This window comes from Thamnophis sirtalis, unplaced genomic scaffold (genome assembly GCF_051295495.1).
Source record: "Thamnophis sirtalis isolate CommonGarterSnake01/CBP01778 unplaced genomic scaffold, rThaSir2_p1.2 scaffold_12, whole genome shotgun sequence".
Classification (NCBI taxonomy): domain Eukaryota; kingdom Metazoa; phylum Chordata; class Lepidosauria; order Squamata; family Natricidae; genus Thamnophis; species Thamnophis sirtalis.
This window is the reverse complement of record NW_028261392.1, coordinates 48,181,925-48,201,138: the sequence shown is the minus strand read 5'-3', so window position 1 is coordinate 48,201,138 and position 19,214 is coordinate 48,181,925. Positions and strand designations below refer to the sequence as shown.

The 19,214-nt window shown below is 43.5% G+C and overlaps 1 protein-coding gene and 1 pseudogene across 8 annotated transcripts in view; one reads left to right on the top strand and one right to left on the bottom strand.

Moving 5' to 3' along the window:
• Nucleotides 1-19,214, bottom strand: part of REPS2 (RALBP1 associated Eps domain containing 2) — a 112,606-nt gene that overhangs the window by 40,851 nt on the left and 52,541 nt on the right. For all 8 annotated transcript variants that reach the window (XM_087726306.1, XM_014055276.2, XM_087726307.1 and 5 more), the window contains 2 exons: nucleotides 18,161-18,224; nucleotides 12,151-12,225 (listed from right to left, as the gene is read on the bottom strand). In XM_087726306.1, coding sequence (XP_087582432.1) covers nucleotides 12,151-12,225; nucleotides 18,161-18,224 — 139 coding nt within the window. The remainder of the gene's footprint in view (nucleotides 1-12,150; nucleotides 12,226-18,160; nucleotides 18,225-19,214) is intronic.
• LOC148043326 (uncharacterized) lies at nucleotides 798-1,961 on the top strand (annotated as a pseudogene).

Sequence of the window (19,214 nt, the reverse complement as noted above, 5' to 3'; positions counted from 1 at the left end):
TTTAGGTAAAAAACATCATTTTCATGATAAAACTATTAGAAAATAAGATTTCCATAGTACAGTCTATATTAGACACTTTTTTGTCTTTCTTTTCTGTGAAACAAACATGGACATTGAGTAAGGTCAAATTGGAATTAAATATTAATTCTACAATTAATTTTAAATATTATGTCCACAATTAACATGTAATGATACTGAGTTTTGGAATAGCAGTATTATAAGGGTCCAGATTTAAGCAAAATGAACTAAATCCTGTGGCAATATTCCTTCTTCTTTTCCTTGCTTGAAAAAAGAAAGTTCTTTAACACTTCACTGCTGGCAGGCAGTTAATTTACACACTTTACCATTACCTCCAAGGCTTTGATAGATAATAGCTTCGCTGAAACACCATAATTTTGAAACTCTCATTTGGAGAAAAAAGTTAGCTACATGACACTTATTCAAGAAAATCTGGCAAAAATGATTCACACCCTGGTCAGGGTCTCTTTGCACTTCTACCATCAGGCAGAAGACATCAAAGTATAGCCAGCCGAACAAACAGGTTTAAAGATAGTTTCAATCCTTGGGCTGTGAGACTTTTAAATACAACCCAATCACTCCATGCACACGCTAGTTTTTTCTTTTTCTTTCTTTTTTCATTTCTGTTATAATTTTGCACCGGTGAGGTTAAAACCAATTTCGTTGTATTTAAGTACAATGACAATAAAGATTATACCTAGTCTTACTTATAAAAAAACAAACAATAGGATAAGATATTAAGTATTTAGAGTAATCTACATGTAAATAACCTTGTAAGTAGTTTTCACTCAGGTACACTGTTACCAGCAGGAACTCATTCAAACCTGATTGGTCGGAGGCCCTGCCTACCTCATCCGTTCCCACGATCTAACATTGGCGACGAAGGTGGGATTGGAAGGCAACTAGGCACCGAGAGCAGAAACAATCCAGCAAGTAATGCAGCCCGGAGTGAAGCACGGCAGCGATCAGCCATCTTAAAGTGACAGATTTGAATCAGCTTCAAGAAGAAACAAGATGACTACGCATGCCCCACCAGCTCCGTTCGACCCAGCCACCGAACACTGGGAGTCCTACATGACGAGGTTCGACTGCTTCCTCGAAGCCAATGACCTCCTGAGCCTCTCCGAATACCGGAAGAAGGCGATGTTTTAAGCTACTGCGGACCTGAGGTGTTCGAGATGGCGAAGGACTTATCCGAGCCAACGCCACTCCATTCAGTCGCTTGGTCGGTGCTTCAACGGATGCTGAAGACACACTATGCTCCCAAACCGTCCAAATATATGAGGAGGCACGAATTGAACCTCCGGAATCAAAGGGAAGGCTAGACAATTAATCAATATGTTGCCGCGCTCTGAAAAGCCGCAGCATACTGTGAATTCAGAGACCTAGATGAGCTCCTCCTTGACCGCATAATTTGTGGTGTTCGGGACATTAACTTACAAAGAAGGCTGCTTGATAAAACTAACCTCATGCTCCAGATCACCCTAGACAAAGCCAGGGCTACCGAGTCCTTGACCAAGTTGACAGAAACGTTACAGAAACAGAACAGCCCAAAGAGCGCACACAAAACCACCGGTGTGCATCACAAGACCGCAGAGCCAGTAGCGTCAGACAGCAATGACAACGTCTACCGCATGCGCATTGATTGCAAGGAATCGGTGCGGAAATTCGAATCACAGTTTCTACCCTGCACTGGCTGCGGAGGCAATCACCAAAGATTGGCTTGCCATTTCAGGGACGCCATCTGCCAGCATTGTGAGTGGAAGGGACACATCACCAAAGTCTGCAGGAGCGAGTTCCCAGCTGCCACCCAACAGCCACGGAATCAACCGGTATACCCAAAGCCACAGAGACGTGGAACATGGCAACCACGACCCAAGAAACTGGAGCAACGTACCACACGACCATCGGCCAAACCTGCGTCACACAAACCACGAAGCTGAGAGTCACAGTCCTCCTTGAGGGATCCCCTTGCTCCATGGAAATCGATACACGAGGTCATCACTGACCATTATGTCCTGGGCTACACTCAAGAAGATTGTCCCCAACCTGAAGAGGCACGAGCTGCGAGTTCCAGACATCTGCCTAAGCGACTACCAAGGGAACCGAGTCCCGGTTCTTGGACAAGTCACTTTCAGGGTACAATACAAGTCATTCAATGGACTGCTTCTGGTGACAGTAGTAAACGGCGCATTGCAAAACCTCCTAGGACTGAACTGGTTCAAACCCCTGGGCCTTGAAGTAACCGGAATCAATGCCATCCATGACAACAGCATTGAAGAACTCCTTAAGGAGTTTGAAGACGCCTTTGGCACCGGTCTTGGTAAGTACGTGGGGACCCTCATACCATTTAATCTGGACCCAAATGTAGCTCCAATTAGACTGAAACCCAGGAGAGTGCCTTTCGCTCTCCGACGCAAAATTGACTTGGAATTGGACAAGTTAATTGGCCAGGGAATCCTAGAGCCGGTAGATCATGCACACTGGGAGACCCTTATAGTGACTTCGGTCAAGCCTGAGGGGTCAGTCCGCATCTGTGCGGACTATAAATGTACAATTAACAAAGCGTTGCAACAAAGCGCTTACCCTGTACCCATTGTACAGCATTTACTGCATTCACTTGGCCCCGGAAACGTTTTTGCAAAATTGGACATGGTGCAGGCATACCAGCAGTTGCCTGTAGATGGTGCCACAGCAGAGGCCCAAACCACTGTGATGCATAGGGGTGCAATTCAGCGTTAGTATTGTCCCTGGATTGTTCCAAAGCGTCATGGAACGACTTTTGCAGGGGATACCAGGAGTTGTCCCCTATTTTGATGACATATTGATATACGCTGCAAATAAAGAACATGTCAGATGCTGTTTCACTTAATAACCAAGAAAGAAACCACTCAACTCCATTTTGCAGAATTAAGAGTACTTTTACTGATTATAAGTAAATAGAAGCTAGGCAAAGCTGGATCTGAGCAAAAGCGCGCGTAAGCATAGATATCAATACATGACCCATTCCCCTCCCCTTGGTAACCCCAGTCCATAGTCCAATCATATATCTCCACAGCTGTCAGGTGGGAGACATCTTCAAAAATCATCATCAGGTTGGTATGCCGGACAGTTGGCTTTGGCGGGAAACTCCCCTCCTTCCACATGCGCAAACGAATGGTGAGAACAACTCCCAATTCACAGTCCTCCTGTACAGAATATTTCCCTCACCCAAATACCATGCCCTCCCTCCCCATTTCAATGGCAGCCGAAAAGCAAGCAGCAAAACAGAGGCTGACATCCAGCCCTCCTCCAGAAAAAAGGACGTTCATCCCTGTAGAAACTAAAGAGCACAGACAAACAGACGAACAACATAACATAGAAGAAAAAAAAGGGAGGGGAAACAAAAGAGAAATCAATCGAGGTCAAGGTTTATCTGGGTAGGGAGAGTAGACGTTACAGAGTAGTCGAGGAGCTCGCACATGGGACTTATTAACCCATTCAGCATGAGAGGGAGGGAAATGCTTCCATGACACCAGATACTGAACACGGTTTCTATGTTTTCTAGAGTCCAAAATTTCTTTAACCTCAAAACGCTGTTCACCCTCGATCAGGAGCGGGGCAGGTGGAGCCCCCAAAGGGCCCCGCAACGGAGAAGTACGTTCAGGCTTTAGGAGATTGATATGAAATACCAGGTAGACAGGGTTGAGATATTTAGGCAGTTCCAGATATACGGACACAGGATTGATGACCTTGACAATTGGGAATGGGCCAACATACTTGGGACCCAATTTCTTAGACTTTTGAGAGGTCTGGAGAAATTTGGTAGATAAATACACACGATCACAAACTTTATAGTCCTTTAGCTTCGTTCACTTTTTATCCGCTTGCCTCTTATGTGCTCAATGTGCCACATCCAACGCCTGGTAAGCCACATCTCACGGAGTTGGTCACTCCACTCGGAAAGGGACAGCACTTGTGGTTTTTCTCGAGGTACCTCGGGGATAGGCACAAAATCATGTCCGTACACTATTTTGAAGGGCGTAAATCCTGTGCTGCTGTGTACTGAGTTGTTGTTATATGCTACCTCAGCAGGAGGCAATAACTCCACCCAATTATCCTGCTGGTAATTGATGAAACATCGGAGATACTGTTCCAGCACAGAATTAGTTCTCTCACAGGCCCCATTAGTTTGAGGGTTGTGGGCGGAGCTTAAGCCCTGGGCGGAGCCTATTAACTTCAAAAACTCTTTCCAAAACAAGGAGGTAAATTGGACCCCCCTATCTGAGATGATGCGGTCCGGTACTCCATGTAGACGATATACATGTGTAATGAACAACTTAGCTAAAGATTTAGTGGACAGGATCTTGGAACAAGGAATAAAATGAACCTGCTTGGAAAACAAGTCGGTAACAACCCAAATCACTGTATTTCCTTGACTTTCCGGCAATTCAACAATGAAATCCATAGAGATCTCCTTCCACGGTGCCTCAGGAGGGGCCACTGCGTGAAGCAATCCTTGGGGTTTACTGGTGGCCGCTTTGCTGCAGCACAAGTGGGGCAGCTAGCTACATAAGATTCAATGTCTTTTTTCAGTGAGGGCCACCAAAATTGTCTTTTAATGAGATGCAGGGATTTTACAAACCCAAAATGTCCAGCCATGTGTGAGTCATGAGCACGTTGAAGAACTAGGCCCCTAATAGTTGCGGGAACATACAACTTAGCTCCAATCCAAGCCAGGCCATCCTTCATGGTGCACTCATCTGTATGTTGGCAAAACCACTCATCAACTTCAAGGGCCTCCTTGAGTTTTGTAACGAGATCCTGTGTAACCTCCAAGTTGGAAGTAGTTTAGCTTTTGGTGACGACCAGAGCGGCGACGCTTCTCGTTGGCATGACTGGTTGGACCACACTAAGCTTGGAACTGTTATATTGAGGAAGTCTGGACAAAGCATCAGTCATAAAATTCTTCCCTCCTGGGATGTACTTCAAAGTGAAATTGAATCTATTGAAGTATTGTGCCCATCTCATTTGTTTGGGCGATAGTTTTTGGGGGGTCATCAATGTCTCTAAGTTTTTGTGATCAGTCCATACCTCAAAAGGGTGTTTAGCCCCCTCCCAAAAATGACGCCAAGTCATCAAGGCCCACTGGACAGCAAAAGCTTCCTTTTCCCAAATAGCCCAATGTCTCTCAATATAAGTATAAGCGCAGGGTTGCAACTTCCCATTTGAATTCGCTTGAAGTAGCACCGCCCCTACTGCAACATCACTAGCATCTGCCTGGACCACAAAAGGTGAATCCATATCCAGGTGTTTCAAAACTGGTTCAGCTGCAAAAAGTCATTTTAGCTTCTCAAATGCCACTTGACATTCCATAGTCCAGTTTAAGGGTTTACCTGGTCTGGGTTTTGCCTCCCCCTTTGATTTTGGGAGGTTTGTAATTGCTAGGGCAATCTTGGCAAAGAAAGGAATAAATTGACGATAGAAATTAGCAAAACCTAAGAAACTTTACAACTGTTTGCGTGTGCGGGGGGCCACCCATTCGGTGACTGCTTGGACCTTTGCTGGGTCCATTTCTATTCCTTCGTGGGAGATGCGATATCCCAGGTAATCCACCTTCTCCTGATGAAATTCGCATTTAGACAATTTAGCATACAGTTCCGCTGCACGCAGCTTTTTTAGTACTGTGTGAACTAGTTTCACATGTTCCTCACGTGTTTCCGTGTAAATAAGGATATCATCAAGATAGACCATCACGCCTTTGTAAAGGTGGTCATGTAAAACTTCATTAATAAATTGCATGAAAACAGCTGGCGCCCCCTGTAGTCCAAATGGCATAACACGAAATTGAAAACAACCAAGTGGGCAGTTAAACGCAGTCTTCCATTCATCCCCTTCTTTAATTCTGACTCAGTGGAAGGCCTCCCATAGATCCAACTTGGTGAAAATCCTCCCTTTACCCAGCTGGGCCAGCATGTCCTTCATTAACGGCAAGGGGTAGAGATTTTGGACACATACACCATTCAGATTTTTAAAATTCACACACAAATGAAAGGAACCATCTTTCTCTTCTCTAAACAAGACTGGAGCAGCAACTCGGGGTCTAGCTGGTTCACTGAATCCCCTCTCAAAATTTTTGTCAATGAATTTTCTCAATTCGTCCATTTCTCTAGGGGTCATTGAGTAAATCTGAGGCTTAGGGAGTTTTACTCCAGGGAGAATGTCTATGCTGCAATTGGTGGGTCTGTGGGAGGGTAACTTATCTGAAGATTTTTCACTGAAAACATCTTTCAGGTCCCAGTATTCTTTTGGGATTTTTTCCTCCCCTTCAATTTTTTCTTGCCCTCTGGCTGCTAGATTGGGGTCTGAACTATTCGGTTCTGGAATCCCTTCTTCCTTTTCAGGGGGCGTAGCAGATTGGATGCGTAACCAACCCTTCCTCCAATTTATGTGTGGATTCCACTTACGCAGCCAGGGCAATCCCAATATAAGGGCCCAGTCCATTCCCGGGGCTAAACTTATTGTCTCTTGGTGGGTTCCCATCCACATCTCAATACGTTCAGTAACAAAATGAGCAGGGCTCCCTCCTGCAATAGAGCCATCCAATTGGCAAAAAGTGATTGGGATTTTCAAAGTTTTTAGCTTCAATCCCAATTTTTCTTCTATTTCCGGGCTCATAATGCATCGTGTGCATCCGGAATCTAAAAGGGCTAGAATTTTTTCTCGTGCGCCAGAAGAGGGCACCCTAAGCTCAACTGGAATAGTCATGGGTCTCGACCGGGAACTTACCCAGCGTCCATCATCAGAGTCACTTCCTTCCGAAGCTGGCGTGTCCTCCCCCCCTTCACCAGGGCTGAAATACTGAGGAGGTTCCTCCCCTTTCAGGGCAGGTTCTTTCCTCTTGCTGGGAGGTTTTTCCAGCCTCCTCTCTCCGAGGGGGGGGGGCTTTTGGGTCATTTTGACTCGGCAATTAACTGCACGATGCCCCTCCTTCCCACAGCGGAAACACACGAAGGGTTTCAGTTTGCTTGCAGATCCACTTTTCCCTCCTTTCGGGACACCTGGGGGGGGGGGGGTTGGCAGGAGGAGATTTTTCGCCCGCACTCTCCCCTTGGTAATTCAGCCTGGCTAGGTCAATTTCCATATCAGCTGCCACTTCATACCAGGGCTGCAGTCTACGGGGAGGTCTTCGGTTCACACAATGCTGGTAAATTTCTTTGTTTAACCCATCAGTGAAATGGTCTAACAATGCTTCTTCAGACCAACCCCTCATAAAAGCTGATAGCTCCCAAAATTCTTGTACATAATCAGCTACTGGCCATTTCCCCTGGGTAAGAGTTTTAAACTTAATTCTGGCTCTTTGCTCTGTGAGGGGATCATCAAAGCGTTTTCTCAAAGCGACCATAAACCCATTAAAGTCTCTTAATAGTGGGGAATCAGCGTTGTGCAAACCCACCATCCAATCTGCCGCTTTTTTCCCCAAAGCCATCATAATAACTCTTACCTTCGCTTCATCAGAAATCAGTTCATCACCATACATTTGCATGTAGTTCCATGCTTGAACAAGGAAGAATCCTAGATCTTTCGGTTCTCCTCCATATTTTACACTTAAAGGAAGAACCTTAGCCATCCGGTGTCTGCGGGGGGGGGGGGGCGCTCTTGGAATGTTTCTAGCTGCTGTGATCAGGGTCGGCGCTGGGTCATCTTGTTCAGCTCCCCCTTCAGTCCCTCCAGTTTCTCTCGGATCAGCCAAGGTTTCAGTGCCCCTTTCCTCTGTCTCCTGGAAATCAGCTTCCCTCTCCATGTCACTCTCACAGGCTCTGCATCTCTCCCATGCCCCTTCAAAAAGTTCATCGCTTGGGACATCATAAGGTTCTCCTTCTCAGGATCCCTCCAGTCAGCCATTGTTTTTCTGGGTCTCCTCATAGTAATCCCAGTCAAAGGTTCTTCAGGGTCCTCTTTCCGTCCCACTCCCAAGTTCATCTGGGTCAAATGGATCGTTCTTCCAAGTGCAGGCCAGCCATTTGCTCCGTCTCCAAAGGGCATGCAGCTGCTCCCGTATCTTCTTCTTGATCACTGCCTTGTTGGGACATCCTTCAGGTTTTGGGTGCACCCCACTCGGAAGGTGTCAGCTCCGGGATGGGTGCGAGATGAGATCCAGCTTAATGTCAGATGCTGCTTCACTTAATAACCAAGAAAGAAACCACTCAACTCCATTTTGCAGAATTAAAAGTACTTTTACTGATTATAAGTAAATAGAAGCTAGGCAAAGCTGGATCTGAGCAAAAGCGCGCGTAAGCATAGATATCAATACATGACCCGTTCCCCTCCCCTTGGTAACCCCAGTCCATAGTCCAATCGTATATCTCCACAGCTGTCAGGTGGGAGACATTTTCAAAAATCATCATCAGGTTGGTATGCCGGACAGTTGGCCTTGGCGGGAAACTCCCCTCCTTCCACATGCGCAAACGAATGGTGAGAACAACTCCCAATTAACAGTCCTCCTGTACAGAATATTTCCCTCACCCAAATACCATGCCCTCCCTCCCCATTTCAATGGCAGCCGAAAAGCAAGCAGCAAAACAGAGGCAGACAGAATAACTGTTTAAAGTACTTGGGGCTGTTTTGACCAGGATTAGTGAAAAGGGTCTCTACCTTAAAAAGGAAAAATGCCAAAACAATGTGCCAAGGGTCGAGTTCCTAGGATACCTCATTGACGGTTCAGGGATTCACCCCACAAACCAAAAAATTAAAGTCATTCACAACGTTCACACACCACGAAACCTGACCAAGCTCCAAGCGTTCCTTGGACTACTTAATTTCTACAGCGTTTTCCTCAAGCAGAAAGCCATGGTTGCTGAACCGCTGCATCGACTCCTCGGGAAAAAGGCTACATGGACTTGGGGCAAGACAGGCTGCTGTATTCACCATGTTAAAAAAACTTCTGTCAGCGGACACGTTCCTGGTTCAGTACAACCAGACTTTGCCACTTGTACTTGTGACGCCTCGCCTTTCGGTGTCGGAGCCGTCCTCAGCCACTGCATGCCCAACAGAACCGTGGCACCCATCGCCTACTCAAGGACTCTCTCAGTGGGCAAGAGGAACTACAGCCAACTGGACCAGGAGGCTCTGGCTGCTGTAGCTGGAGTCAAACGGTTCCACGAGTACTTATATAGCCTTGATTTCGAAATCATCACGGACCATAAACCACTTTTGGGACTACTGGCTGTGGACCGAACTATACCTGCATCGTTGTCACCACAGATGACCCATTGGGCTATTTTTTAGCTCTTACAGTTACCACCTCATTCATAGACCAGGCACCACACTGGGGCATGCTGACGCCCTCATCTGGTGCCCCCTACCAGAACTGCTTGCTGATCCGACACCCGAGACACCAGTTGTGCTCATAGACTGCCTGGAAGCTGGCCCTGTCTCCTCCAGCGAGGTCGCCCACCACTAAGCTAAAGACTGGACTCTGAAACAAGTTTTGAACTGGGTGTGGAGGGGGTGGCCCAAGGGACTGGTTGGGCCAGAGTTTACATTGTTTTATGTTATGAGGGATGATCTGTCCATTGTAAATGTTTTTTTTATTGTGGGGGGATCAGGTTGTCATTCCAGAAAAACTGCGAGTCAAGGTATTAGACGTTTTGCATATGGGGCATCCCGGAATTGTCCAGATGAAATCATTGGCCAGCAGATACGTATGGTGGCGTAACATGGATAAGTAGATCAAGGAATGGGTGGCTACCTGCACACCGTGCCAGGAGTCCAGACCAGCCCCCCCCCCCCCCGAGAGGCATCTGCTAAGGAGTGGGAGCGACCTCAAGTACCATGGTCTAGGATGCACATTGACTTTGCTGGCCCAGTTCACAGCTAGACATTCATGGTAGTTGTGGACGCATATTTGAAATGGCTAGAGGTAGTCCTAATGACCTTGACCATGGCAGAAGTGGTCATTAAGGCACTACAGAGACTTTTCTCCACATACAGCCTACCCAATGTCTTGGTCTCTGACAACGGACCTCAATTCACGGCTATGCAATTTAAGACCCTCCTAGCAGCATAGGGAACCAGGCATGCCCTGGTCGCTCCATTCCATCTGGCCAGTAATGAACAGGCAGAGAGAATGGTGCGATATGCTAAAGAAGCTCTATCCAAGATTGGGTCGGGTGATTGGCAAACATGGGTTGACCAATTTCTGCTAATCCAACATATAACCCCGAGTGCTACCACTGGGAGAAGCCCGTCCGAGCTTCTAATGGGTCGCCCGCTAAAGTCGCACTTAGACTGGTTGCACCCAAACTACTCTGCCATAACACCCTGATTCGAGCAGCAAAATTAGACAGTTCAGCGTAGGGAATCGAGTTTACGCCCACAACTACGCTGGGGGATCACTCTGGGTTCCTGCCATGGTCACAGGTATTACTGGACCACACTTATACCAGGTGGAGCTCGAGGATGGTTGCACTTGGAGAAGGCACATTGACCAACTCCGTAGCCACCTCTCCAAATCCAGGAAACCAGAGGAAACTCCTGCACGAGTTAGCCAAAGCCTTACCAACATGGAGCACGATTTCACTCCATATACGGACACCTCAAACCCCAATGTACCGGGGAAATTATCTGTTGAGGGTGCAGAGCTGCAGCAAGTTCCGAACAAGCCAGCTCTAGGAACTCCAGCCGCGGCCTGTGAAACGTTCCAGGAGGTTCCGCCATGTGCAGAAGGTGAGGCAACAGGTCTATCCGACTTGACTGAAGATCTGGTGCCAACTGAAGTGCGCAGGTCTGGTCGAGCCAACAGAAAACCCGCCTACCTGCGTGACTACGTCACAAGTTGGATGAGCCCAACTAAGAGGGGAGGGGTGTTAAGTACTTGGAGTAATCTACATGTAAATAGCCTTGTAAGTAGCTTTCACTCAGGTCCGCTGTTAACAGCAGGAACTCATTCAAACCTGATTGATCGGAGGCCCTGCCTGAGCCCTATAAAAGGGCTGTTGCCGTACAGGGTCTTTGCTGGATTCTGAGTCACTAATAAAGAGCTGTTGTTACTGAAGCCTGAGTCTGCCTCATCCATTCCCACGATCTAACATGATGGAAACGATTTATTAAACCATGATTAATTGAACTGAATTATGTGTGTACTGGATCAATGCCAGTAGTATAATTTTTATATAATACTGCTTTGAGCTAATCCTCATACCTATTTAATTGTGATACAAAGATGTTCTATTAACCATTTAAAAGTGATATCCTACCATGTTACCTTCATCATATTGTCAGCCCACCATTAAAGGAATTAAATTTGTTTTTAGTTGCTCCATTTTAAAAATGGTCTTTTTATTTTCTCCTAGCACAAGTCTTGCCATGGATAGACAATCTATAACACATAATTAATTGTGCCAATGAAGACACAATCAAGAGACACAGAACCTGCCCGGTTTCTGTTAGGTACTTTGCTAGCATGTTTCTCTTCCCTGGTCTCTGGCTCCCTCTTCCATTTTTATTTTTTTTTGTTTCAGGAAAGCTGAGAAATTTACCAGCCAGCTCTATAAGAATGTTTGTGTGAGAGAAATGAGTATCTTTACAAATACATTTCTTTATTTTTTGAAAGAAAATTTCTTCAAATCTGAATCCGAAGATTGATGCTAGAACGTTTTACAATCCTGGAATGGAATCATTAACAGGAACTGCTAGCCTATTGCCATCCAGTGAACAAGATTCCATATAAAAGCCCATAATGAAACTCCTTATAAAATGACAGCTCTTTGGAACTAACGGACTTTCCAAAGAAAGTACAGCATTTATTGAGAACAGAACTATTTACTCAGAGCAAGAGCTTGATGGGGCTTGGAAACTAGACTAAAGCTGTTAGTTGAGGGTCTACATCTGCTGGAACAATGCATGCTTTTCAAATCCCAATGTTTGGCAGTCTAGCTAACATAATTCAATTTTACTTGTTAAATGTTATAAACCTTTGGTTTGCTTGGTTTTTGGATTCTGCATTGTTGTTTAACCTTGACTTTACTATTTTTTTCTATATGAAACCTTTTGGGGAATTTGATAAAGGGAAAACTTTTTCTTCTCATAATATTAGACATTTAGATATTTTCCATTGGCTATATTTGTTTTTGTATAAGAAACTTTCCTTACCTGTTTTGAAAGGCAAATGTTGAGATACTTTAAATTCCTTTGGCGCTGCTTGGGTAGAATCACTCACTTTCAGACCTAATTGGAAAGAAATAATGAATTATTATTTAATATTGATTATTTGAGACTAAATTATTACTATTAATTTCCATTAGAAGTGCCCTTGGGAATATTTTGCATCATTGTAAGAAATAATGCTTTATAAAGAGAACAAATTTACAAACAAATTATTCTGTAAAGTTCATGCATAAAGCTTAAAAGTCAGGCTCAAAGTATCATATATGTAAAGTTTTCAACAAACAAAAATAAATCTGCTAGGGATTGAGTGTTCTCACCAATCAATTCCCTAACAATCTGTTGTTGAGGCTGAGAAAGTTTCCAGAACAGAATGAGCTGCAGTAAAAAGACGAATTGGCAAAACAAACAAACAAAAAAACTGTCTGCTTTGTAGATCAAAGCTTGTTAGATTCCATTTCATTCTGAAACAGAAAGGTTCCTTTCACAGTGCAAACTATATTCATCAATGACACAATGTAAAATAAAGTATTCAAAGCACATTAAAATAATTTACATTATACAGATGCATAATTTATTTTAACAGGAATGAAAAAGTAACAGCAATAAAAAGAGAAATCATACAAAAGCAATATTAGCAGTAAATTTGGAATTGATGACTATAACCCAAATAATTTCTTGGGCAAGCAAAGGCAGAACTAATAATGAAACTTTTTGCATCTATAACAACTTATTTACCATAAGTATAACTCATATGTCTTCCAAATTAGCCCTCTGTATGTGTTTGAATAAACTATAAACACAACAAGCAAACAATAATCAGTAGGCATTATAGATTTTCTTAAAAATTTGACCCTTTTTGATAATAAGAGAATACAGATTGGATACAACACATAATGTTGAGTGAGGTTAGCGTTAGTATTGTCCCTGGATTGTTCCAAAGCGTCATGGAACAACTTTTGCAGGGGATACCAGGAGTCATCCCGTTCAGGGATTCACCCCACAAACCAAAAAATTAAAGTCATTCAGAACGTTCACACACCACGAAACCTGACCAAGCTCCAAGCGTTCCTTGGACTACTTAATTTCTACAGCATTTTCCTTAAGCAGAAAGCCACAGTTGCTGAACCGCTGCATCGACTCCTCGGGAAAAAGGCTACATGGACTTGGGGCAAGACAGGCTGCTGCATTCACTGTGGTAAAAAAACTTCTGTCAGTGGACACGTTCCTGGTTCAGTACAACCAGACTTTGCCACTTGTACTGACTTGTGATGCCTCGCCTTTCGGCGTCGGAGCCGTCCTCAGCCACCGCATGCCCAACAGAACCACGGCACCCATCGCCTACTCAAGGACTCTCTCAGTGGCCGAGAGGAACTACAGCCAACTGGACTAGGAGGCTCTGGCTGCTGTAGCTGGAGTCAAACGGTTCCACAAGTACTTATATAGCCGTGATTTCGAAATAATCACGGACCATAAACCACTTTTTTTTTAATATAAAATTTATATGCCACCCAATCCCGAAGGACTCCGGGCGGCTTACCAAAAAAAAAAAAAAAAAGAGAGAGAGAGAGAGAGAGAGAGAGAGAGAGAGCAAAAACGGTTTAAAATCGCAACACTACATACATTGAAGAGCCAAGGTGGCACAGTGGCTAGAGTGCAGTACTGCAGGCCACTTCAGCAGACCTCAATTCACGGCTATGCAATTTGAGACCTTCCTAGCAGCATAGGGAATCAGGCATGCCCTGGTCGCTCCATTCCATCTGGCCAGTAATGAACAGGCAGAGAGAATGGTGCGATCTGCTAAAGAAGCTCTATCCAATATTGGGTCGGGTGATTGGCAAACATGGGTTGACCAATTTCTGCTAATCCAACATATAAGTAGGCATTATAGATTTTCTTAAAAATTTGACCCTTTTTGATAATAAGAGAATACAGATTGGATTCAACACATAATGTTGAGTGAGACCTAAGTGAATTGTCTGATGATTTTTAGCTTCTAGGTTCATAGTTAGTATCCCACTATCAGTTCTATAGTTCAACAGTGGGATTATCTGTCAATAAGTAGTGATTTACAGTGAGTGACACATACAGATATTGCTTTATGCTAATCTCTACATAAATTTATACATATCCATTCTCAACAAGAATTGAATATTATTTGGAGCTTAAAATTCAATTTTCAGGTTGCAAACTATACATACTTCCAAATATATCCAAATTCATGAATTTTGTTGCTATTTTACAATACTTCAAAAGCATAAGCCTCCCAACATAAATTACCCTCATGAAGTGTGTTTTGCTTGATAACATTGAAGAAACTCTGGAGGTGTCTGGGAAGGTTATCTAATTAGGTGGTTATCTAATTTAAGTATCCACACAGAACAATTCATATATTGTTACATCCTACAAGATTTTATTCTGAGACACTGACTCAGCTGCAATTTCCTCACTGTGTGCTATCTCACAGATTTTTATTAATGATGCTGTTCCTAGAGGAATTAATAAGAGGTACAACATGAGGACTTATCTTCATGTTTTGGTAACCACGTTTTTTATGCCATGTCTTCATGATGTTGCCTTTATCTTATTCCTTGCCAGCTGACACCTGAATTAGGCTAAAGTTATCTTTAAATATTCCAGTTTAACTGTAGTGTTTTCCAGCACAGTTTTTGCCATGACATAATGTGCCAGGTTTTATCAATGGCTGTTGACATCATCAGACCACTTCCCTCCCATAATTGTGACTGCCCTCCATTTTGTTTTCCTCCTGAACAAGAGAGACAACTGGTTTCCATGGAGGCACAAGTCAGTACAGTAACTTAGAGTCACTGTCTAAAGTGTATTATTTATTTATTAGACTTATATACCGCTTCATAGGGCTTTCAGCCCTCTCTAAGCGGTTTACAAGTTTTTAGCAAATTGAGTCAGCAAATTGCTCCCACAGTCTGCGTCCTCATTTCACCCACCTCGGAAGGATGGAAGGCTGAGTCAACCTTGAGCCGGTGAGATTTGAACTGCTGAACTGCAGATAACAGTCAGCTGAAGTGGCCTGCAGTACTGCACCCTAACCACTGCACCACCTCGGCTCCTATATCAAATCTTATGCAGGTTCCATATCAACTGAGGTTTAATGCCATTTGCATGCACTAGCCATGTGTTGCACTGAAAGTCCACTTAAACTGAGAAGAAAAAGGCTGATTCTATAAATTGGCTGATTCTATAAATTGAAGAAAAGGATATGTGGTTCTGAGATACACAGAAATGTAAGAACGAAATTCAAAATAATCCCATCTTAATGTTTCATAGAAGATAGGACTGAAACCTGAATAGGTTTTTGAAGTTCAGTTATTCTATGTTATTACAATAAAGAGTATTCCTGCAGTCCCTGCTGCCCCTGCTTCTTGCTACCTCAAAGGATGGGTACACTTACTGTACTATTAAGTGCATTATAGTTTTTTGGTCTGCTTCTGCCATAAGAAGGTTTGTGTGGCATCAGGGTAGTTTTTTCCAATAAAGTAAGTATTTTAATTTTCCTCTTCAATATTGAAAAATCAAAAGGTATTACATCATCTCAAATACTGCATTCTCAGATTAAACAGGAGGAAAAAAAAGGTGCACAGGATGAAAAGGACATAGAGGGCACAGAGCAATGAAAAACCTGATGGATTTTCACTGGAATTAAAATCAAAGTGTTCCTTGAGAAGGAGTTGGGTTGTTTATCACTCCTGCTAAAAAAAATAAATTCACAGAACAGAGAATGAGGGTTTCTTTGAAAACCAACAGTGACAATCGTAGCTGCCTAAATGCGCTACTTGTCACAGAGATGATAACTACTGGCAAGTTATTTTCTAAAGGCTAGCTACCGTGTTTCCCTGAAAATAAGACTCGGCCTTTTTTTCTTTTAGGCCCCAAAATAAGCACTCGGGCTTTTTTTCAGGGAGGTCTTTTTTTATGTGGAGGTGGCGGCAAGTATGGGTGCCGATGGGAGTGGGAGCACTGCCACCACCAGCTCCACCCTCTATCCCATCATCTACTTTCCTGTGGCCGCAACATACCAAGCTCTTGGCACACCCTGGCCTCTACCCTCCCTGCCTGCTGGCCCTGTTGCAAGACCTGACCCTACCAGGTCTTGTTGCGCTGGTAGAGCTGCTCATGGCAAAACAACGTGAGGCTTGTTACGCTGGTGGAGCCACTCTAGGAAGGACATTGTGAGGCTCGTTGTGCCAGTTCAGCTGCTTGCAGCAAGATATTGCATTGTACTGTGGTGTGCGAGCGCCTCCACTGGCACGGCAAGCCTTGTGGCGTCGTTCTGAGAGCTACCTCACAAGAGCGACAAGTTTTGCTGCAAGGTGCCACAAGTGGCTGCAGAAGTCAGGCAGTGGTGCAAAAGGTGTTGAGGCATGGGTGGCCTGGCTGCAGCGAGCCAAAGGTAAGCAGGTGCAGGGCACATGAGGCACCTCCAACTCCCCCACTGCTGCCCTAGCTTGATTTTTACACCTGTGCCTTGTCCCACCTTGTACAATCAGATGGTGGGCAGGGCTTAACGAGGGCTTATTTTGGGGGTAGTGCTTATATTAGGTGCAGGCATAAAGATTGGGCTATGACTTGTTTTCGGGGTAGATTGTATTTTCAGGGAAACACAATAATACTGCTTTTGATATGAAAGATAAGAGCACAAATATTTTTTCTAGAGTTGCACTGATTTTCTCTCTCTCCCCATTCATTTGCAGGTGATTGGAAGAAGATACAGGAAATGAAATCCAACTAATAATCAGACATCATGTTGAAAATTCTTTAATTTGTCAACACATGGACAGACTTTACTATAGTTTGAATTGGGAAACTGTAAGTGTTGTAGATCAAGCTAAGTCCAAAAATACTAGACAATTCCTGGAAGACTGACACTCAAACAAATCAGCCATCAACAGGCACACAGGGATAAACATCTACATTCCATTCAAAAGAGAAAATTAAGAAGTGAAAAGACTACAACATCTCCTTGTCAGCAATCAACATCCTGATAAGCAGAGATTAACATCAATATTAATATTAAATCAAGCAATAAACAATCCAAATTAAGGAACTACCTCAGACAAACAATTGAACACTAAACAACAACCTAATTAAGGAACCACCAACATTGACACTTGGCAAATCACTTGTCCTCAAAACTCCACTCCCTTCAAGCATTATCTTAGTTGACTAATGAAATATCTGCAACCAGCACACTGAATTGGATCCGGAAGCAGCCAGCCAGCCAATGCAGCTCCTGAAGGAGAGATGACACATATGCATATCTAGGCATGCACAAAACAAGTATCACTGCTGTATTTGAATACATTGAAGCTTCTGAATACTTTTCAAGGGCAGCCCCCTGGAAGGGTCCAGGTGATACAAAAGAAGCTAAAAAGAGAAGAGTAGTCCACTTATATGAGCCTCCATTAAACCTCTGGGGCATTTAAGCCAAGGTGGCGCAGTGGTTAAATGCAGCACTGCAAGCTACTGCTAGATCAGCAGTTCAGCGGTTCAAATCCCACCGGCTCAGGGTTGACTCAGCCTTCCATCCTTCCGAGGTGGGTAAAATGAGGACCCAGATTGTTGGGGGGAATATGCTGACTCTCTGTAAACCGCTTAGAGAGGGCTGAAAGCCCTATGAAGCGGTATATAAGTCTACTGCTATTGCTATTGCTATATTAAGCAAAATAAAGGATAAAAATGGGGCTCAATCAGCCCCTAATGAACAATGTCACCTGTTGACATAAAGCTCCTTCCATTTCTTTTTCAGACTCCTCACAATTTCTCACGTCTTCTGAACACTATCCTCTTCCCTGTGATCTGTCAGCCAGGCTGGTTTGGATACAGGTTTAGCTCTCCTTCAGAACAGCATTAATCCTTAACTATGAAGAAACACTAGTATGGGTGTTTTCTATCCAACGGAATTTGTATAAAACATATTTACCACTTTAAAACTGATTGAGACTACAATTTAGAATTGTACCTTGATCATCAGTAACTGTATCCTGAATCAGGGCAGCTTTAACAGGTTTCTCATCAATTGTAAGCTGTTTATGGCAGAAAGGGTATCCATTTGTGAAGATTTTAAAAAAAGTAAAAGAAGGAAGACACAAATTTAAATTGACAGTCAGGTCACTCAAAAATGTACAAGCTGAAAGAAGCCAATAATCTGGGGAGAGATGTGGAAGAAACTATCTTTAGGGATAAATTAAAATTCCTTAATTATTTTAATAATTTTGTAATGGAAATACATGCTGTATAATCTTATGCAAGTTTTTCCAGAAGTATCCTACAGATGTCTAATAGGTTTGCTCAGAATTGCAGTCTAGCATCATTCTGTTAACATTATTTTTATCACAGACTGCAATTTGTGAATGGTGCTGCATTATAATGGCAAATTAACATTTGATAAACACATGAGTACAACCTGAATATTTTATGAGCACTGTTCACAATACCTGCAAAACGCCAAACCATAACATTTTATATAGTTAAAGTTCATCAAGCCTCATAGTGGGATTACTATCCCAGTTAATTCTTTTTGTTTGACTATAATAGAGAAGTATACTTTTATTGTGGCAATAAGAAGTACCCCCATACATATGTGACTTGCTGTCAGCCTCTGTTTTGCTGCTTGCTTTTCGGCTGCCATTGAAACGGGGAGGGAGGGCATGGTATTTGGGTGAGGGAAATAATCTGTACAGGAGGACTGTTAATTGGAAGTTGTTTTCACCATTCGTTTGCGCATGTGGAAGGAGGCGAGTTTCCCACCAAGGCCAACTGTCCAGAATTCCAACCTAATGATGATTTTTGAAGATGTCTCCCACCTGACGGTTGTGGTGACATACGATTGGACTATGGACTGGAGTATCAAGGGGAGGGGAATGAATCATGTATTGATATCTATTGCTTTTGCGCTCTTTTGCTCAGATCCAGCTTTGCTTAGTTCCTCATCACTTATAATCAGTAAAAGTACACTTAATTTTGCAAAATGGAATCGAGTGGTTTCTTTCTTGGTTATTAGGTGAAGGAGCCGT